The sequence below is a fragment of the Astatotilapia calliptera genome, chromosome 7 (assembly GCF_900246225.1).
Source record: "Astatotilapia calliptera chromosome 7, fAstCal1.2, whole genome shotgun sequence".
NCBI classification, from domain to species: Eukaryota; Metazoa; Chordata; class Actinopteri; order Cichliformes; family Cichlidae; genus Astatotilapia; species Astatotilapia calliptera.
Window position 1 is genome coordinate 4457538 of NC_039308.1, and position 22371 is coordinate 4479908.

Below are 22371 nucleotides of genomic sequence, written 5' to 3' on the forward strand. Positions count from 1 at the left end.
ACAGTGGCATGCACACATTTGGGCCTCCTTCCATTCAGTAATGTTAAACTAAGCAACATTGTGTATCGTACACCCAATACAAGTGAAGCTAATGTGATATCTTAGCTCTGTGTATGCAGATCTGTTGGTAACTGATCACTTTCTCTCTTCAGATTATGAAAGAGATTCAAGAGCACAAGATTAAAATATACGAGTTTCCAGATGTAGACGAGGATGAGGACAATAAGCTGGTCCGGAAGATCAAGGTAATGAAGGATGCAGTTCTTTTCAAGCTTGACTCAGGGTTTTCCGATTGATCTCCGCAGGGACAACCAAAGATCGGTGTGTCCTTTGTTCAAGGTCCACATATAGCTGCTGCTATCTCACTTATAAGGCTGATTGAATAACTGCTCATCAGATTTAAAGACAGACTGATGAACTTTGGTGACTGTCATGCACATAACTCCCTGACGCAGTCACTGTTGTCATGCATATATGAATATACAGAAAAGGTAAATAAGAAGTGAGATTTCTGGTACCGGATGCTTCCTGGTTTCCATTTGTCATCCAAAAACTGTTGTGTTTGAGCAGACTTTTGTTTCTAAGCATCAAATGGTCCATGTGGAAAGCAAATCGACAAAAGAGTTTGCTAAAATGCAATTTTGACACCAACAGTTTGTCTGGAAACAGTTTGGCTTTATATTTGCATTATAAACCTTTGCCAGCAAGTCTGGAAACACTGACCATTGCCTCCAGACAAATTCTGACACATCAGCAGATGATAGCTAGCCGGTTCCTGCATTGGCTTTTAGATTTTCATTACAGTTTTGAGATACGTTAGCTGACTTTTGGGAAAACGTGTCAACAGAAAATGCATATTAATTATGTAAATGTTAGAAAATAGGTCCTTATGGTTTTGCTGATCATTTCTCCACTTTTGACTGATGACTTTGACAAAATGAGATGATATAATGATCACAGTGAAAAAGAATGAAAACTTGACAGAAGTATGAATGTGATGAAGGTGACCACTAAAGCTTCAGTGAGTGTTGATGCTTGCTGTTCGGCGGGAAACGCACCTGACTCGTTACAACAGTTAGATGTGAAGTCACACCAGCTTTAAAGCTAAATTTCACTTATATTCCTTTATGGCAAATTTATTCTCTTTATTTGTAGTAGGGCTGGGCGATATGGCCTAAAATCCATATCGCGATATAATTTGAAGCATGTGCGGTAACGATATATATCGCGATATATTCTTTGCTTCTGTATAACGTATTTTCCACACTATAAGGCACACTTAAAATCCTTTAATTTTCTCAAAAATCAAGAGTGTGCCTTATGTATGAATTCTGGTTGTGCTTACTGACCTCAAACCATTTTGGCGTGCAGAAATCTGTTTAAATAATGTTTTGATGGATTGTCACAGTATTACGGCTGCCGTAGTGAGGAACTTCGCGGAGTAATCTGGGTCCAAAACTCCGTCTGCTTCAGGTCCCAAAGTCAAACGAACACTAAGAGTTAAAAACGGTCTAAATTCTTTCATCTTTAATAAAATCATCAGCGTTGCTGCTTTAGCAGGTGTAACAATTAAGTTTAACATCCATGCATCCATGAAAAGAAGTTATTCAATTTAACGGAGTTAGAAGTTAACAGGAAGTTAGCTCGCTAGTTTCCACCTAAACATGACATGCCATGTTCTGATTAAGAGATTTTTGAAACTAATTCTAACTGCTACCACTTCCAACATAAATGAAGACAGAAAACTAAACAGCAGTGACGTTTGTAGGGTTACTGAAGTTGGACTACCTGGTGTATACAACGTTGTGCTACGTGATTGCTAGCAACACAGCTATGTTAACATAACATTAGGACAGTGAAGCTAGAGGATGGAGGATGTTCAAAGAGAAGATATAAAACAAAGTTCTAAGCTAATCGACCTTAGTGTTCTCCTTTTTAAAAATAAGAATCGATAAGAGAATCAATAATGAATCGAATCGTTAAAAAGAATCGAAAATGGAATCTGAATCGTGAAAATCTTATCAATACCCATCCCTACCCGGCACATCGTTTTCAAACCCCCCACGGTCTTTTTGCTACTTGGGTTAAACAAACCCCAGCAGCTGTCTATTGTATTAAGACATACATGTACACTATTTTTATTAATAGAGATTTCGCTACTGAGGTTAAACATGATATATAAGTCACTTAGATCACTTCTAAATGTTAATGTTTGGTTTATTTCAGTGTTTTATTTGTTCCTGAGTAAATTGGTTTGGCTGTGATTAAAGTTAAGCTTCATAACATATTAATCACAGTTAAATTAAGAGGGGACGGCAGTAAAAACTCCGGACCTGTGACATCATCAAGTACGCTGGTGTTTCAATTGTACAAATCGCGAGTCCGTGCTCGCGTTCTTGGCATGTCCATACTCCCGTGCGGCCTCGGCAAGTCCGGTCTCGCCGAGAACGCAAGTACGTACTTGCCTACTTAGAATTGAGAAAGGGCCCTGAACTAAAACAATGCTCAACTTGTTTGTTCTCCAGGAAAAAATGCCGCTGGCAGTGGTTGGCAGCAATGTCGTTATTGAAGTGAACGGCAAGAAGGTCAGAGGTCGTCAGTACCCATGGGGTGTGGCAGAAGGTAGGTTGACTCGGATCCTGTGCTGGAAAGCAAGTTTTCATTCCGTAGCCAAACCGGAAATCTGTAAAATGACCTAGAAAACAAATGTAGGCCCTTGAAACCTTTTATGATTTGCAGCAATGACGATTATTTTCATCTCTCATCTGGTTTTAAGAGTTGCTGTATGTCACTGCACTTTGGTCAGACAATGACTGATGTGAGAAAGAAGGCTGGAGCATGGTGTTTGAAGGTTGATGGTGTTTGAGAGCGTCCAGCAATAACAGTGTTCTCTATTTTTGGAATGGATGAAGCATGATATTTCTGAGTGTGGAACACGGTGCATGTTCTCCACTACAACCCCCTGTACCTACTCAGTGTGTTAACTACCAGCTAACACAACGACTTGTCAAAATGTAAACAAGGAAATCTGTTCATAAATGATCAAATGCAACCCATAAAAGACAAAATATCACGTTGTGTAATGTGAAAATTTCTTAGAGAGGTCTTTCTTAAAAGCCTTTGCCTTTCTAAGAACTTTGCTAATCACTAAAGCTCTTGTTTCCACCTCCTGCAAACTATAAATAAAAGAATAGTACCTTTTGTGAGCTGAAAGGAACCCTGTGGCATTGATCAAACTGACACACAAACAAGATCCCTCCCAACCCAGTTAGAGTAGACTTGAGACCTAGTCAGGTTTGGGTCTTTTGTACCTGAGTATCAACTGGAATCTTCAAGACTCAGACTTAACCTCTAGGACCAACTTCATCCACTAAGTTGGGGGCCATTGAGTAGCCAAAACGCCTCCAATAAGATGAGACCTGTTTGTCAACAGCAGTATCAACTAGCTCTAATGAAGATTTTTCACCATTCATAGAAGACATTATATCATCAATTAACCTACCAATGGGAAGTGCCTGGGAGATCAGCAAAAAGTGTGTTCACTGCCAACCCTTGGACCTTGCTCAAACCACGGCTTTGCTTCATCAGACACAACAACAAGTCCACATATAGCCACATTCTGACCACACGTTGCTCTGGAGTCTAAGAACTTTTTCTACTTGTTTTTCCACCAGAGGAACCAGTTTGTTGTTTTTTTTCCCCACTAGAGTCTAATTGTTCTTAGAGTTGTACTTTCCAAAACCCTAGGGATAAAACTGGGACTTTTATATTCTCTGTCATTGCAAACAACTCCTGTAGATTGAACGGCAATGAAGTCCAGGTCCTGTTAAGCATTTATGTAGAAGTGAAGGTTTGGGCTGTCTTTAATACATCAATTATAATTTGGTTTTGCAGGGTTTTAAACTCTGATTAATACATTGTTAATACAAGACTTTGTACACTACCCCCAGAACTGCATATACATGAAGTCACACATACTGCCAGGACTGTGTGAATGTACTTGAATCTGTTGGGATCCCAATTACATTTTGACAAGTAAAAGGTTATCTGGTTGGTTGTTTCTACATTCTTACCTTGTACACCTACCTCTCCTCCCTTCAGTACACACACAAAACCACAACTCCTTTTGCTAGTGTTAGACCCCATAGGGATTCTGGAAAAGGAGGAATAGGTGTAATTTGGGGTGTCACCGATAGCCGCAATGAACTCTTCTTGCTCTTACTGGCTTGTTCACTTTGATTTGTGTTCTGGAAGGTAATTTGCTGTACATATATCTTTCTCACTATATATATTTATATATAAAGTAATATACAGTTTTATTCTCTGTGGTTGACCGTTTATCAGTCTTTCACTATTTCATTCTTTTCTCTCTTTTTTTCTTTTCTTTTTTTTTTTTCTTTGTCTATTCTGTTCCATGACTGACAGAGGGCATTTTTGGTAAACAAAGCCATCTTTCACTTTATTTCAGCCTCATTTTTCTCCCCCACTCTTCCTTCCCTAAAGTATATCCCCTCCTCCCTCCTGCCAGTATCTGCCCATTCCTCCTTTCCTTCCACTTTTCTGTTGCTGTGCTCTCTCATCATTAGGCTGATGGTCAAACCAATTCTCTAATCAGACTTGGGCTTTCTTAATATCTTCCAAACACTCACCTTATTTTGAAAGCACAAAAAGAAATGTTGACAATTATTTTGAAACACCCACCAAACACATTCATGTGTTCCTGGTAGACTCTCGCCCCTACGCTCTTTGTTAATACTTAGTCTGAATTAGCCTCTAGAAAAAGCAACCTGGTTCTTGATAGAAACTTAGAGATACCCACTTAAAGAATCTGTAAGACATTCATATCAGACCCTACAGTGAGCCAGTTATATGAACTAACACATTTACAGTTTTAGGGTTTTTTGGTATTTGGAACCCCCCAAAAATCTGAGAACATTGTCGAGGAAAGAATTAAAACTAAATATCTCACTCACTCACTCACCTTATCATTCAACAGATCAGGAATGTTTCTAATGTTAACTTCAGGGCAGTGTAATGAAGGAGAAAGATGACACCAACAGTGCTTGTTTCACTCAAACATTTTGAGTGGGAAATCTACAAGAGGGTTATACAAGCACCTGCAATCTAGAATGTCCACTAGCAAAATAATGGCCAGCAAGCAGATTGCTTTAAACACAAAATAATTGAGACCGGGGGCATCAAATATAAGGCTTGGGGGCCAGAATCAGCCTGGCAAAGACTCCATTCCCACCAATTGGATGGCTTTGGAAAATGTAAAGAAAGACTTAAATGTTGGACGTATCTGCATTTTCACAAGTCTTGCACCTTTTTCTATTGATAACAGTCTCCCCAATGGCCACTAACAAAACACAGAAACTGGAGTTTCATTGGTCCGGTCAACAGAAGCCCAAAGTTGGCTGCATGTGGCCCACAATGTAAAATGATTTTGAAATTCTTGATCCAGACTGACTTAAGTCAGATGAGCAAGGCTACATAAGCCTTATTATGTCACTTTGAGTGTTCATAATCATGCTGTATGCTAGTTATTAACATGGGGCAAGAGGTCTAGTGATCTACCAGGGAGTTCCATGACTGATTATTTGTTATCTGATCTCAGAATTTGAAATCCAACTTTAAAAATGGAACATAATTTAAATTAATTACTACTTAAATCATTGTGATATTTTTGACTATATATTGTATCCATTAATCAGTTGTTGTTGCCCCAACATAATTACTAAAATCTGGGAACAGTGTGACATTTAGCAAGTTAAGAAACACAAACTGTGAGATGATTGGGCTCATTTTGAAAAGATTATGCTTACCCAGGTTCTCTAAACCACTTTATTTGCAATCAGGCTCAAATAAGTATACCTGACTTTAAAATATGCTGAACCAAAGTCGGGTATGCACTATGAAGGCAAAAGATGACCTGCTTAAAGGCTGCACAACAAGGTCTTTGGTCGTGGCTCAGAAGTGATAGTCCTGCATTGTGCAATGTGATGGCCTTGGGCCCTTGGCCTAGCAAATCCGACAGTGTTTAATTTTTAAGATTGCCATATCGCAGTTTGGCTGCTGGCATAACCTATTTACATCCATAACAAAGAAGCATTAAATGAGATGCTAATTAGTAAGACTGTTGTGGGGAAAACATAACCAACCCAGACAGAACAGATGGAGCAACACGTGCAAAACCAAATGTCTGGGATGCCAACTTTAGTTGAGTTAGCAGACGTTTTCGGTTTTCTGCACCCTCCAGCCGTCGTGGCCTGGCAGCATGGGGCTGCAGTGCTTAGCACTGTCACTTCACAGCAAAAATGTCCTGGATTCAAATCCACCAGCTGGCTGAGGCCTTCCTGTATAGTTTGCATGTTCTCCTCATGCCTTAATGGGGTCTGTGTGAGTGCCTCAGCTTCCTCGCATAGTCCAGAGACAGCATAAATCACCTTTGGGTGTGACTTTAAGTATGAATGCTTGTCTGTCTCTGTGTATTAGCCTGCGACAGACTGGCAACTTCTCCAATATGTACCCCCTCTCTCACCCTATGAAATCTGAGATGGACTCCAGTCCAAGTGTAATCCTGAACTGGAAAAGTGGCGGAAAATGGATGAATGGCATCAAAGCCTATGATTTACTAGGTATTATAATTGTATAGGCTACATAATTGACACTCTAGTGAACCTAGGTCTGGTGGACCTATACTGCACAGTTTGGTTTGCAATAAACTTACAGATTTCTGAAATCTCAAACCCTGAGCCTTTAAAAAATGTGAAGATATGATTAAGGTCTGGTTCCAAATGAATTCTGAAACCAAGCAGACAAAGTCCAGGACTTTCTGCTGTGGTAAAGGTGTGAATTCTAAACCGAAACTATGGTTAAGTATTGGAGTCAGCTTCCTTGGAACTGTTAAGGTTATCTTATCGTCAATTAATGTCAGTGTAAATCGTGTGGTAACCAGCAATGGTAACACACAGATTCATTCCAAAGCAGCTTCAGCTCCATGCTAAGGACATTGTTCATTAAGTCAATGAAAAGCATTTTTAGGTTCAGTATAATGCAAACAGGGCATTTTTCTTTCTCCCTGTATGAGACAAGTTCTCATACAAGCTAAACGTTATATTGAAAACACTCTGCTAGAAGTAAAAGTTAGAAACCACAGGTTTAAAGCTCATATGACTGACTGCTTGTGTTTCTTATGACACCAAGTTCCTTTTTTTAAAGATACTCATATGTTCCCAGATCCCACTCTACTCTAAATATTGACCAGTCTATTGGTCAAAGTAACCACAACCTACTTTATGATGCATTTAAAGATATTTCCTCTCAATTTCCTTTCAAATCTACCAGCAGATGTAAAGCTTTGTCCCAGGTCTGATGCTGTGAATAATCATGGAGAAAACTAGAGGCTGTTTGGTGCTGAAGCTCCAGCTGTAATCGAAACATCACTCTAACACTGTGGTTTCCGTCTTTGCTCCGATGGTGTCAAACAAACTGCTGAGTCTTCACCACAAGGTTCCTTTCACTAAGAGATGAAATGGCTGGTGTGGGCTGAGGATTGTCTGCAGGCCTTATTGTATCATCGGAACAAGGACTGGGAGCCACCATTATAACACATTGCTTATAGGTTCATGAGCAGATAATAGAGAGTTAGAAATTTGCAGAAGGGCATGTAGCAGCTTATTTAAGTCATTAAGGTAACATGTGGCTTGGTATCATGAACTCTCACTCATTAGCGTACTTGGAATTTTAATCTAAGGCTGTGAACGTGTTTGCACACACACTTAATGCATGTTGGAGATTAAAGGTTGTTTGCTCTTGTTTCATTAAGCCAATGCAGTTCATCATCATGGCCTAAATAAACACTCCAATTAGACAGAGCACTCAGGCTCAAAATACCTGATGCACTGTTAACATCCATCATATTCTGATTGACTAATAAAGAACAAAAATCACACGAATTATCATAAAAATCTACAATATGCATCAGGTGTTTTCTGCCATTCATCAATAATAAAACGAATCAATTGCAATTGTTTTATTTTTTTCCTATGACCTTTGATCCCACGTAGCTCCTCTACTTGTCCCCTCTCTGAGACTTTCGCCCCCAACTGGTCATGCAGAGAACTTCATATAACACCCTGCTCCTTCCAACCGCCACACTCCCTCTACAAGCCCTGCGCTCTTTAGCCAGTCAGCTTGGACACATGCAGGTTTTGGTGTTGATCAGGGCCAAATCTGGGCTGAATCTGGGCCAAAAAGCAGGCCTGTTATGGGCCAAGTGTGAGCCGTAAACCCAGCTGCTCCAGACCCAGATTTAGCCCCCTGCTGGGCGCAGACAGTAACTGAAAAACCGTACCCCTCCCCTCCGTCAGAGCTCCCTCCTCTAGAAGAGACAGGAGGTCAATGGCTGGCTTGGGAGGCCAAGAGGCGGGACTGCTTAAGTTTCATCAATGGTAAGGTGTCCTCCTTGTTCACTCCCCTGATGATGATTGACTGCGAAGTGGGGTGAAGGCGAGCCAATAAAGGAGCAGCACGTTTGATGAAGAGGAGGCTTGGAGATCTACCATATACATCTTCAGCAGCAGTTTATCTGCAGTTCTTTTCCAGAATCCCATCTGACCTCGTAACCTTGTCTTTTGTTGTTGAGCTGAAACTCACAGTCATCTAACTGTACCATGTCGAAATGACATCACTTATGTTTGCTGTTTTTGACCAGGAGCTGTAGTTTGTTCTAGCTGCGTGGTGTCTCTGGGTCCGTTTGTAAAAGGCTGTGGTCAGATAGGAGGCAGACTAAATGTGAAGATGCCTGTTCGTAGTGATGTACCCACAGAGAGTTAACACTAAATCCTGCATATTTGGCGTCTTTCAGATTATTTCTTTGGTTTGCAGGATTACTCTTGCAGTTCGCTCTCATAGCCCATCTCACTTCCAGCCGCAGCAGCAGAGATGAAGCTTTGAGTGCTGATGATTTGCTAATCACTTAGACGTAAGACTTTAGGGTTAAACAGAGTGTCTGTGTCTCAGATAAAGCCCACTACAGGTCCCAGGATGGTGGGCTCATAACGTTCAGAGGTTTCTCCACACTTTCCATCCTCCGTGCTTGCCGTCTTCAGTACGGAGCAGAAAGGGACAAAGTAGCAGTCAGTACGAGGCGGTAGCACCTACCCACTGCTAGGTAGTTAATAGTGGGAAAAAATGTAAAAGCAAAATTTTCAGGCATTAAATTTGCAATACAGAGTATGTGATGTGGAAGTATCTGTAGTTGGAGCATCTACATCCTATGTGATCATGGCCTGATATCTTCCCACCCTTTGTTTTTTGTTTTGTTTTGTTTTTTTAAATCAGTCTGCCACTTCTACTGATACTTTACCACACCTTTATTTCTCCCCCTTTTAAACTGAGTACGCCTGAAAAATGCCTCGCTGTCCGTGTACCCCTCCCTCTGTAACCGCTGGGTGAATGAACTTTACAACATGTTGCATCTGTTTGTGTGTATTTGTATTAATAGTTTTAATCTTTTTTTCACTGTATCACTGTACTGAATATGTTTGATATAATAACACACTTAATTTGATGACATTCTGCTGGGACTGCTTCTGTATCATCATATCAGGGTGACAGCTGATTACTCAGTTACTCAGCAGTTAGACAGCCATGGAGTGTAAAAATATGTAGATAATGATGCTTGAGATTCATTTCTAGCTTAAGACATAGTGATAATTACTGTGATTGTTACAGTGAGAACTCTTCATTTGTAATGATTCTGATCTTTGTCTCTCTCTCCCTCTGTTTTCCTCTCACTTCCTGTGTGTTTCAGTCGAGAATGGGGAACACTGCGACTTCACTGTGCTGCGCAACATGCTGATCAGGTGCACAATTTACTCCCCAGATTCACTTTGACAAATGCAATGTTATATAGAGTTTGTAAGATCCACAGTGGCCACTAGAAGCCAGAATTATCCTCTGACTCTACTTTAGACTGGATATAGACTGGATCAGCTGTGTGGATGTAGCAACTGTTTAAATATCTTTCTGCTGCTCCTCCTGGTGTGTGAATGAAGAGATCTGCAGTTTGTGTAAATTTGAAACTTATTCGGTGATCTAATTTTTCATTACACCTTAACCAGAGTATGTACATGTCAAATTTAAAGCCATTTAAAATAAAAAATAAAAAGTTTTTTACAGCCAGGTGCTGGTACTCAAATGCACTTAATTAAGTCATCAGCAAGTGTGAGCACCTCTATAAAAGCAGAAGTTTTGGTAGGTTGCTGGTCTTGAGAATTCGCGTGTACTGAATAATGCCACAGTCTTCTCGCGAGTCGACGTCCCAGCAAATTCAGCCCAAGCTCAGACTGTGCAATACTCAGAGAAAGTAGAGAAACAGGAGTGCTATCTCAATATACAGGCCTCAGTTAGAAAGTTAAACATTAAAGTTCATTACAGTACAATTGGGGAAAAGACCGAACAAGTACGATTTGTGTCTAAGGGTTGTCAGGAGACAACCTTTTTGCTCTAGAAAGAGCGTGGCAGTACGGCTTAGACTTCTGTATAATTCACAGCGACACCTTTAGCAAAAACCAAACGGTGTGTCGGCCCAAACGCCTCATACAACCGTCAGCACGGTGGTGGAGGGCTGATGATTTGGGCTTCATCGAGTTGTCGATGATTTGTATACCAAAGTGTTCCAGAGTCTGCCTGACAGCTGAAGCTTGGCCTAAATTGAGTCATATATCAGGAAATGATCCCAAGTACAGCAGCAAATCTACAACAGAATGCTATAGTGGTTCAAAGCACAGGATGATATAGTCCTGTGAAAAAGTTTTTTCAGTTTGATCTCTTTATATTTAAGACGTCTCTTCTTCTTTTCTCCCCCTTCCATAGGACCCATATGCAGGATCTGAAGGACGTCACCAACAATGTCCACTACGAGAACTACCGCAGTAAGAAACTTGCTGCTGTCACGTGTAATGGTGTGGACACCTCCAAGACCAAGGGACAGCTCACCAAGTAAGGCCCAGCCAGAAATAGACCATCAGTCTGTAAGGGCCAGTGTTGGGACTAACGCTTTATTAAGTAATGCGTTACAGTAACTACGTTATTATTGTGGTAACGAGCACGGTAACTAGTTATTATGCCAAAATCAGGAACACGTTGTTACTGGGATTTAGATTGGTGGCTATCGCAGAGCTTCCACAGATTCAGTAACATTAGCAAGTGGAGGAGAGACCCGAGTGTCAGGTGAACTGAACTTCAGGTAAAAAGTTATGACCTGCAGTCTATATGGGTCAGATATAGGTGGAGTTTATTTTCGTTATGCTGACTTTTTCGTACTGCGTACTAGCTACCATGACGGAGTTTCTATACAGCTGTTCATCAGAGCTGAACAGGTGATGGAGAAACAGGTTTACCTTTTAGGTGACATGAATGAGTTGAAGGGAAGTTATGAACTGTTTCTGAGAGACAAATAACACCAGGATCCTTTTTCATGTAGCTGACAGCTGGTAACTGTGCAGGGGCGGGTCTAGCAAAGTGTTGCCAGGGGGGGCATGTAGGGCATTAACAGGGAGAGGTGGGCACAAAGAAATACTTTTCTTTCTTATTCTCATTTAAAATATCTAGCTTTTAAAAAATAATTATCTGAGTCTTACAACAAATGATTGATAGATTGATACATATATACCATCAGAACAGTGAACATCACTGTCACAACAGCGTTTATTTTCATTCAAAGGCTTTATGATTTTTACTATAATGGTGGGCCGGTCTCTAGTCAAAATGCCCAGGCTGATTTTTTTTTTTTTTTGTCCCAGTCCAGCCCTGTATGCAGCTCATCTGTAGTCTGGTGTTACCTACATCTTCCTATTCAGAAGGCAGAATTTCCGAGTTCTGAGTACAATCAAAAGCACCACGACTGCAGTTTTTGTGTTAGATGTAAAAGGCGCACATGACGCTGTGACTTAGGCTAGAATCATGGTGGCGGTCCAGGCGTGGGATTTGCCTCGTGGAAATATGCACATTATCTTTTCCTTGCTATTGGTAGGTGGCACAGTGCACTTGTGGCAAGTAAGCAAGCTAGAAGACTGGCAAAGTTATGGAAGCAACACATTAACAAGAGAATTCTGAGTAAAACCAAAGTTACTTTCCCTAGTAACTAGTTACTTTGAAAGTAACGAGTAACTTGAATTAACTGAGTTACTTTTGATAGAAGTAACTAGTAATGTAACTAAGTTACTAATTTAAAGTAACTTACCCAACACTGGTAAGGGCACAGAGCAAACTGCTACAGATGTGGAAGCAGCTGTTGTCACAGTAATTCTGTATATGATAGGAACAGAAAGAAAGTATATCTTTACCTTTTATCATTATTACTCCAGCATAAAAAGAGTCTCAGGCTAACAACTCAAGAGAAACTAAATTGGCTTCATTTGTCTTTGCTCTTTGTTTCATAAAAATTCATTAGTCATGCACAGAAGTGCAGCAGCTTCTCTGCGAGTGGAGGAGTTTACCGCTCTAAGGGCTGAGGAACAACATTAAACAACATCAAGCCTCTAACCTCTTTCTGTTTCTGCAGGAGTCCCCTGGCTCAGATGGAGGAGGAGCGCAGGGAGCATGTGATGAAAATGAAGAAGATGGAGGCAGAAATGGAACAGGTGTTTGAGATGAAGGTTAAGGAGAAGAAGCAGAAACTGAAGGACTCAGAGGCTGAGGTTAGTTTGAGAAACCATGTACACATAACTACATAATTGTAATATTATTATTATTATTATTATTATTATTATTATTATTATTATTATTATTATTATTACTTGTATTCTTAAAACTTTCTAGTAGGTTTATATTTTTATTTATAACATGACCAATGAGCATTCTTGATTGCGATTAGCTGACCGTTGTAAATTGTTATTACCGGGGTGTTTACTACACTAGTGCTGAGAGCTCAGTGCTCTGCAGCTCACTTGGATCTTTTACTTGAGCCTCCTGTGACAGCTGTGATCGACTCTTTCCATCCTGGAGCTTTAGAAGCTACCGTCGCTCATTTTCCTTTCCCGTCTCTGTCAAATGTTTCGACCTTCAGCTGGAGCGACGCCACGAACAGATGAAGAGGAACCTGGAGGCGCAGTACAAAGAGCTGGAGGAGAAGAGGCGAGTGTTTGAGGAGGAGAAGGCCAACTGGGAGGCTCAGCAGAGAATCCTCGAGCAGCAGAAGCTGGACGCCTCCAAGTGAGTAACACTCACATCTGACCCGACACTGTCACCGAAGGTTAACGCTCTGAGCCACGTCTTTTTAGTCCAGCGATCACAGATCATGTGGTCTGGTCTTGCAACATTACAGATTGTGTATTTGATTATTGAACCACACTTGAAATCTTGCTTATTTAATTTATGGATTCTTACTTGAAAAAAGCAGCACTTGAACTTTAAAGCTCAAGTTTTTTAGTTCAGTGTTATATAAAAGTATTGAGGCTTTTAATTTTTTTTAATGCTGGACACAGACAAATTCATTAGAACAAATGTGGAGTTAGTTTTACTAGTTTTAGGCCTCTTCATTATTCAGACATTTAAAATAAAAATCAAACAAAATGGAAAATGGAGAGAAATAATAATTAAATATGGCATATCCACATTTCACTAATAAAGTCTGAAGCTTGCGTTTTTGTTTCTGTTGACTTGATCTCGTGTTCTCATTCTCTGCTCACAGGACGATGGAGAAGAACAAGAAGAAAGGAAAGATCTTCTGAAGAGAGACGCGACTGCTCGCTCCAAACTTGTTTCCTTTGATCCTGTCTGAAGTTCACATTGTAACGTGGTCCTCAGAACACACAACAGAACATAACACATGGCATAACAACTCTCTGTGGAAGCCATTTACACACACACATATATATGTACACACACACACACACACACACACACACAAAACAGCTCACACGCTCGTCTCTCTGCAGGGTTTTACTGTATCTCTTTAAACCTGTCTGTTTCCATGGGGAATGCATGTGTTTGTGAAATTCTATTTTCCTATATTTCCTGACAAGGAGAAGTTTGAGTTCCTCTGAGTTTTCAGTGCGGCGTTAACACATGGCAGGGACCATGCATAGCCATCGTTCACAAGTAGTAGTTGTATGTTCGCTAAGTATTCATAGATCTGCAGATATACCAACTCTTTCTTTTACTGTTCTAAAGATTTAACAGGCGTGTGCACACTAAAGCTGTGAGGAGAAGGTAAAGTGTACGTGAGGGAAGGCAACTGAATGATTCTGGGTCTGAGGAGAGAGGTCAGGTGGAGCGGAGGCCCGGTCTCACCGCAAACTGCCAAAAACTAAACTGGTCGCGCTAGCATAGCGTTCAAGCTAACATGCTTGACTGCCTGAAAACGTCCCGGCAGCATTTTACTGAAATACTGGCTCGTTCCCGTGTGCCGTTCAATAAAGACAGTGTGAAGGTGAACTGTGATTGTTAGGTACCTGTTAACATTAGTAGCTGTTTGAAATGGAGCGTGATCACAACACATCTCCCATCACTAAATACATGTTTTAAATAATATTTTAGTAAAAGTGCTTCTCAGACTTTTCTCATTAGCAAATTCAGCCCTGCAATAAAATTACTTTGTCCAATTAAAAAAAATCTTAGAATAAAAGTGTAGTTTTTTAGCTTTTAAGTAAAAATAAAACGATGCAGAGTTGGTTTACATTCCAGAGCTCATTCACGTGTTAGCAATTACATGTTTTAAGTTAAAGAACTTTATCTCGTCAGACACACAAAACAAGCAAAAACAAATTTTTAACATGAGCAAATGCATCTGAGTAATATAGAAATTACAAATTAAAACTAATCTATTAAAATTTGCCTCCTGTACTTTGAATGGCTTTATTAGCAAATACACTTTTCTCCTGTTCCAAATGCATCTTTTAATACTTCTTGTTTTCTTTTAAGTCACCCAAAAAAAGTCATTTTGAGGTCATTTAGCAGTGTTATTATATATTCAGTGACCTACAAACATAAAGGCCGCTCTCCTTTATGACAGAAAACTTAAATATCTGTTAACAGCTTCCTAGCAAAAACTGCTCTCTATTTTGGACTCTGTACCTTCAAAATTTTAGTGTCCAGGTACAAATACAGAGATTTATTTTGAAAGATTTGCCAGATTTGTGGCTGTCGGTGGACCGGGCCTTCAGATTGGATGCTGCTGTAAGAGTTTCTTTACTAAATGTTTTGTCTGAGGACGTGTTCGGATCTAAAGCTTGCAGTCTGGAGGGACGGAAGTCATGTGTGTCACAGCAGCCAAGATATCGTCATTGCAGTGTGTGTTAACTATTTTTGAATAAACGACAATATGCAAAAAGCCTGATCGGTGTCTGAAAACTTTACAGGTTACAGTGCTAATAAAGATGTTTTATATTGTAACGTGAGTGATGGATGTTGTCTTAGACCCGAAACCCTGATGTTCACGATTCTGTGACATTTTTCCTTTTGGGTCCAACCACCAAAGGGACGACTCATCAGAAAGCTGAAATCTTCCTTTCACCTTCCTTTTACGAAGACGTTTGCCAAAAACAGCCAAAACTTTGTGTTTGGCTTTATTTTAGATTATTATATATGTATATGTTCCAAACAGCTTGTGCACGCAACAAAACGCCAGCCCTCTGTTAAACAGGTTATATAGATGACATGTTCAGGAGCTTTCCCAGAGTTGTCATGTTTTATTTTCATATGACGATTATATTAATACTCTATATACGGTTGAAGAAAGACTCTTTAATTCCCTTGTAGTTTTCTTAAATGTTTTAGTGTGGCTAGGCGTGGTTTGCGGTGCCGTGCAGGGAGGGTGGACACCTGCACGGCATCCGCAGTCATTCCCCGTCCACTTAAAATCTGTACTGGTTCCTGTGATTGGGGTTCTTGGTATGTTGATCTGGCAGCAGGAGAGCTGCAGCTGTGTCTTTGTAACAGCAACCATGCGTTTGAGAAGTAATAAAATAAAGTATGCTGCAAAGCATGTTCATGTCGTCGGTATTGCCGTGGTCATCTACATTTAGATTACCGTATTTTTCGCACTATAAGGCACACTTAAAATCCTTTAATGTTTAATTTTTATCAAAAATCAACAATGCACCTTATAATCCGGTGAATTCTGGTTGTGCTCACTGACCTCGAGCTGATTTTATGTGGTAGACGGCGCTCAAATATCTGTCAAAATATGTTTTAGTACGACTGTGGTAAGCTAGGAACCCGCACCTTTAATGGATTGTCAGAGCATTACAGCTACCATAATCAGGAGCCTCACGGAGTAATCTGGGTCCTAAACTCCGTCACCTTCAGGTCCCAAAGTCAAACGAACACTGCGAGATCACTGAGAGTTAAAACAGCCTAAATTATTTCATCTTTAATAAATTAATGATCAGCGTTGTTGCTTTACCACGTGTAACAATTAAGTTTAGCATCCAGGCATCCATGAAAACAATTTATTAAATTTACCGTAGTTAGATGTTAGCAGGAACCATGTTCTGACTGAGAGATTTCTGAGGAAATTAAAACCTACAGCTCTGCTTACACTCCCAACATAAACAAAGAGAGAAAACTAAACAGCAGTGACGTTTGTAGGGTTACTGAAGTTGGACTAGCTGGTATATAATGATGTGCTACGTGATTGCTAGTGAGCTATGTTAGCGTAACATAAACAGTGAAGCTGGAGGATGAACGTTAACTTTTTTCCACTCGATAAGTTAACTTGAGGGTTCCCGATGGTTAGGAATAAATGCAATGGCATGGCAGGATGCTGTAAACAGACCAAACTTCAGTCAGGAGAAGAAGCGCCTTATAATCCGGTGCGCCTTACCGTTCGTCGACAGTTCACCTTTTGGTCCGAAAAATATGGTAGTTTCTCCAACTGCATTTAGAGCAAAAGGGACGAAGCTTACACTTAAGCATATTTCATATTACCATACGGATTTGTTTATGATGGTAATGCTTATATATTGTGTACATACTGGAGGCTGCTCGGTGGCTCTTTTTTCCTCTTTGTTTGTATTTGGTTATTCTTTTTTATATATAAATATATGTCTGGAATGAACCACAATTTGTACTTAGAACAGAACTTGGAGCGTAAAACTCGCCCTAGAAACATTTCCATACATCTATATGATCGCATATAAACTGTTTGCATCTTTGCCAATGAGCGCGCCTCCTCAGGGCCCTTCTGTTTAATTCTCTGGTCCTACAAGTTCAAGAAAGTGATGGAATTTTACTTTGAAATGCTTGGGAACGACTCACCCATCAAATAACAACATGTTAGATACTTTTTTTTCTTATGTTTTGTAATATTTTCTTTATATATATTTACATATACAACCAGTTTTCTGCTTCTCTTTGTTTCCTCATGTGTTCTGTCTCTAACTGTACATGGTTAATATTAAAGTTGAAAAAGTTATGCTAGAACTCCCATCGTGTGCATGGATTTCTTTTGAACTATTAATCATTGAGGACCAGTATGTCCCAATACTTTTGTCTGTAATAATTGAAGGCAGCCCCTCCCCCCAGCACTGAATGGATGAAGAGAAGAGAACGAATGGATGGATTACTACTGAAATTTTTCATTCAACATTATACCCAAGTTATCAAACTGATATTATGATTGTAAACTCAAAAAATGAAATTGGTGCAAAAAATAAAATAAATATCCTGACTTCATTCACATATTTTTCTGTTAATAGAGGAGTTACAGCTTCACTATGAAGGATAATACATTACTGTGGCAAACAGTGCAGGCTTGGCCAACTCCAGGCTTCAATGGCCAGTGTCCTGCAGGTTTTAAATTTCACCCTGGGTCAGCGCACCTGAATCAAATGATTAGTTCATTAGCAGGCCTCTGGAGAACTTCAAGACATGTTGAGAAGGTAATTTACCCATTTAAATCAGCTGTTTTGGATCAAGGACACATCTAAAACCTGCAGGATACCGGCCCTTCAGGCCTGGGTTTGGACACCACTGCATTCGTTTTTGTATTAAAGAGGCAGTAAAGGAGGAATAGGATGTGCTGAAACGGGGGGGCCGAAGAAAAACCATCTCATTGAGAACTGTCAGATCGGCCCACAATAAATCATGTAGGCATGCAGACTGCTGGTACCACTGATCCATTTATTAAACAGTTGGGTTTACCTGTCTGTATCTCAGAGACAAACAGGTCCCTGGCTGCTCCAGGTTGCATGCCAAAGTTTCCTCGGGAAATATGCTGAACTCACAGTTGCTCTCTGAGTGTGTTTATCGGTCTGAATGTTAGACGTGCCCACATTTGTGACAGGAAACCTAAAATCTGTTTACACCTTATAGCATGAGCTACTTTTTCCATTTTGGATTTCAAACCTTCAGAGTTAAAGTGTCCAGACAGCTTTCTGCTGCTCATTGCTACAAATTCACTGATAAAAATTCTGAATTGAAAAATTTCCAGACTTGTTTCTTTTTCATATTATAATGATTATATTAATAATACTCTATGTATGGTTGAACAAAGACTCTTTAATTCCCTCGTAGTTTTCTTAAATGTTTTAGTTTTTCAGACTGCATTTATAGCAAAGGACACAAAGCTTACGTCTTCATCATATGGCATACTACCTGTATGGATTTGTTTATGATGGTAATGCATATATATTGCGTACATACTGGAGGCTGCTCAGTGACCCGTGGTTAATATTACAGTTGAAAAGTTGTGCTATAAGTCCCAATGTGTGCACTTCTTTTTATACAGTCAGAAAACACATGATATTTTAATAAGTCAAATATTTGCAGCATTTCTGGATGATTTCAGAGTTTTATAGAGCAATAAAAACAAACAGTAAAGCTGCAATCACTTATCAATGACAAGAAAATAAATTGTTTAAAATTTTAATTTCTATTTAAATGTTTGTGTGATGAGTAATCACTATACTTTAGATTGTCTGTGTGTTTTACAGCGCACATCCTGTCATTTCAAGCAGATCCAACAAAAACTTGTCAGTTTGTCTTGATGTTCTTCAGTCACTGTTGGTCCTTTATTATTACTTAACTTTGATTCATGGTGACTCCCCTCTGTGTTAAGAGAGCTGGGACGCCCAGTTGGCTTTTTAAGGGACAGGGGGAATGTACTCTCTCTCTTGTTTGACAAATTGTTCCATTGCCCACTCTGCAGTCTGTTTCACACAGAAAAGCCCTCTGGGTGTCTTGATCCTGTAGAAAAATCAGTATCATTATTTTGCTCTTATTTTTACAGATTTTACTGTTAATAAAAGAGTTACACCTTCAGTGTGGACGATCATAAATGACTTACTTGGCAAACATTAGTGATTGTATCAAAGAGACAGTGAAAGACAAACTTACACAAATGCTGGTGTGGGGCACTGACTGTGAGTTTTCACGATGGAGACGATGTTCGCCTTTGGGATCCGTTTGTCAAAGAAGCGAAAACAGCAAGAGTCAGGAGTAATCATTGCCTTACAGTTACTGCCTGTAACAGAAAAACAGGGATTACTCAGTGCTGCGTCTGCTTCTAATGACTTCTCCAACATATCAGATATAATTAAGATTAATGCTCATCGGGTAACAAAATACAATTTGTTATATCTTAATGAAAGATACCATTTGAAGGCTCTCATTTTATGTCTTGGAGGCAGATTATTGAGCAAAGACATGAAAGATAGAAATAGATAGAAGATACAAAAACAAATTTAAGGAAAAAAATCTGTCTCAATAAAGGACATGCCGGACATGTGACCACACTTTTTCCGCAAGGATTCAGTCTGACTTTGAAGAGTGATAAAATTACAGGTAAGAACTTCCAGCCCACTTGAGATCAACACTGGTCTTCATGACCATGAACTTATATGAGTTTGATGTCCTCGCTCTGTCTCACTCTGTGTCTGAATGAAGAGAAAGACAGAAATTCAAAAACTGATCTAACACAAGTACAAGAAGCAGACTTACAGGCATCGCTGTGGTAAACGGTGAACAGCACGAGCAGCAGTCCCACTGTCAGGCTGAGAGTCTTCATGCTGACTTCACTGTAGACCTGATGATCCTGATGTTTCAGAAGATGTCTGAATGATCGTTCCGATCACCCTGCTTTAAGTCTCGTTCTCATCTGCATATTGAAACGAATTCTAAGAAAGTGGAAAAATGATCAACAACCCCAAAGGTGGTTAATAGATTGGGGTTTTTCTGTACCATGAGACAACAGGAAGTTTCGGGGACTCAATATATCTGATAAAACGCTCAAACAAACCACTCGGTGTAATATGCACTGTTAATCAATCAATCAATCAAAGCTTTATTCGCCACTTGCAGGTTGCCCTGCAGTGAAATAACATCTCTGTCATTTAAGCAGATCTGAACGATTTGAACAGAAAGCGCTACACAATATGTTGTTGGGAACGGTCACAAAGTGAATTTTTTTCAAAATTAAATTAAGGTAATCCAGTCTAAATTCTTCTTTTTCTTTTTGAAATGGCGTCATATTGCTGACGGTGGAAACCTAATGCGACAGGAGATTCTACTATCAGTAATGAATGAAAAATTAGGAACTGACTGGACTTATAAAAGCTGACAAGAGTTGACTGACTTAACACCACTATGCAAGGTTAAAAAGAAAAGAACTGGAGCCTTGTGTGAGCTGGTCTGACTGAGATGGTTTTTCTTCTTTAAATGATCCTTTAATCTTAATCTTTTCTGCAGGATCAAACATCCAGAGGGCTTTTCTGTGTGAGAAAGACTAAGGAGTGGGCATCTGACAAACAGGAGAGAGAAAATGAAACCACTGTTGTGATTAACACATGAAAATCTATCGTGACACAGATGAATGAAAGAATGAGTCACTCCATAAAGCTGCAGAAAGTATTTCAGAAGTTTTAACCTCTTCTGCTAGTGTATGTGAACAATAACCCGTGTAACAACACCACAGTTAATGTTGCCCACTGCTGTCCAAACATAGAGTACATGATAGTTCGGTGTAGACCCTTCTACTTGCCGAGAGAGCTCACAGCGGTCACAATAATAGCAGTTTATGTTCCGTCGCAAGCTAATGCTAAGTCAGCCATGGAGCTACTCCAGCGCTCAATTAATAAACAGCTCATCTTGGACTCTCTGACCATCTCTCTCTGTCCCTGATCCCTGCTTATAAACCTCTAATTCAAAGACAAAAACCATCTGTAAAACCAGTACAAGCGTGGACCGCGGTAGCCACCACAGGGGCATCCTTGTCAGATGCCCGAACCACCTCAACTGGCTCCTTTCGATGTGGAGGAGCAGCGGCTAACCTAATAAAGAGGCCGGGCACAGCCCGAAAAAGGGACATGGGTCCATCTTCCTGCAGGCCCACCACCCGCAGGAGGCACTGTAGCGGTCGGGTGCAATGTGAGTTGGGTGGCGGCCAGGAGCGGAAGTACTCAACTGGTCCCTAAATGCAATTGACACCCCTTTCTCAACGAGAAGTTTGGGCTTGGGTGAGCCTGAGTGCTGAAGATATCTACCTATTCGGAACCATGGTAACAGGGTTCTGGCTGTTCGGAGCTGGCTTGGCCCTGACTTATCGAAGAATTAAGAAAGCGGAACCGGCTGTTCAAACCCCCACAAGGCTGCCCGCTGCGATTGGAACGATGGGAGAGGCGTGAGTTTCTCAAAATGGGCTCATTGAGTCAGCACGGATAAGATCTTGGAGAGGCTACGGCTGCTGTGAATACTCAGAATATGATCTCTGACTGCAGACTGGATACATCTCAGAATGGCTAGCTCAGAATAACATCTCTGGGCGCAAATCGGATGACATCTCGGGGAGGCACACTGCCGTGAGTTCTCAGAATCGGCTCCTTGAGCACAAGAAATGACAACATCACAGAACGCAAGTATGGCGAAGCTCGTGGCTCTCCAACGGGAGATTGAGAGACCAGTGTCGGACTGTAGAACTGCTTTGAAATTCATATGAGCTGTTCGCACTAAAGTAAAAACCACCATCACTTCATGCGGATACCCCTTTGGCGCCACCTGCAGTCTCAAGGCTGGAGCTGAACAACAACACTCTGATAATGACTGTGTTTAGTCTGTTCCTTCCCATTCCATGCAAGGCCACCTGGGTTGGCTGGAAGACTGTTTACTTAGCCTGGCAGGGGAAAGGACACTGTCTCAGCTGAACTCTGGACACGCACACACATACATATACACTGATATGCACACACTCATCCCCCCTCCCTTTCCAAACGCCTTCGACGCTTATTCCCTTCCGATGCTGACGGTGGATCAAGGAGACCGGCACACAGGCTGTGGGCCCGGATGTACTGTCTAATTCAGCTGTCTCTCACCCTTTACCCACCCCTGTTGCTTGTCATGTGTTTCTTTGGTGTATTAAGAGTTTTT

At 40.5% G+C, this 22371-nt stretch overlaps 2 protein-coding genes across 7 annotated transcripts in view; one reads left to right on the forward strand and one right to left on the reverse strand.

The window, feature by feature from the left end:
• Positions 1-15994, forward strand: part of LOC113025136 (septin-7-like) — a 72752-nt gene extending 56758 nt beyond the window's left edge. For 3 of the 5 annotated variants that reach the window (XM_026172585.1, XM_026172586.1, XM_026172590.1), the window contains exons 7-14: positions 153-245; positions 2526-2622; positions 4426-4437; positions 9818-9869; positions 10882-11007; positions 12572-12707; positions 13076-13221; positions 13700-15994. In XM_026172585.1, the coding sequence (XP_026028370.1) occupies positions 153-245; positions 2526-2622; positions 4426-4437; positions 9818-9869; positions 10882-11007; positions 12572-12707; positions 13076-13221; positions 13700-13739 (702 nt within the window). In that variant the 3' untranslated portion in view covers positions 13740-15994. The remainder of the gene's footprint in view (positions 1-152; positions 246-2525; positions 2623-4425; positions 4438-9817; positions 9870-10881; positions 11008-12571; positions 12708-13075; positions 13222-13699) is intronic. The other 2 variants (XM_026172588.1, XM_026172589.1) reach the window with 1 other exon arrangement.
• A 2866-nt stretch (positions 15995-18860) lies between these two features.
• Positions 18861-22371, reverse strand: part of LOC113025138 (C-C motif chemokine 3-like) — a 72235-nt gene continuing 68724 nt past the window's right edge. Inside the window, exons 1-3 of one of the 2 annotated variants that reach the window (XM_026172592.1) lie at positions 19951-20048; positions 19348-19474; positions 18861-19197 (exon numbers count right to left, since the gene is read on the reverse strand). In XM_026172592.1, the coding sequence (XP_026028377.1) occupies positions 19095-19197; positions 19348-19474; positions 19951-20017 (297 nt within the window). In that variant the 5' untranslated portion in view covers positions 20018-20048 and the 3' untranslated portion in view covers positions 18861-19094. Of the gene's footprint in view, positions 19198-19347; positions 19475-19950; positions 20049-22371 lie in introns of those variants that run through there. The other variant, XM_026172593.1, reaches the window with a different exon arrangement.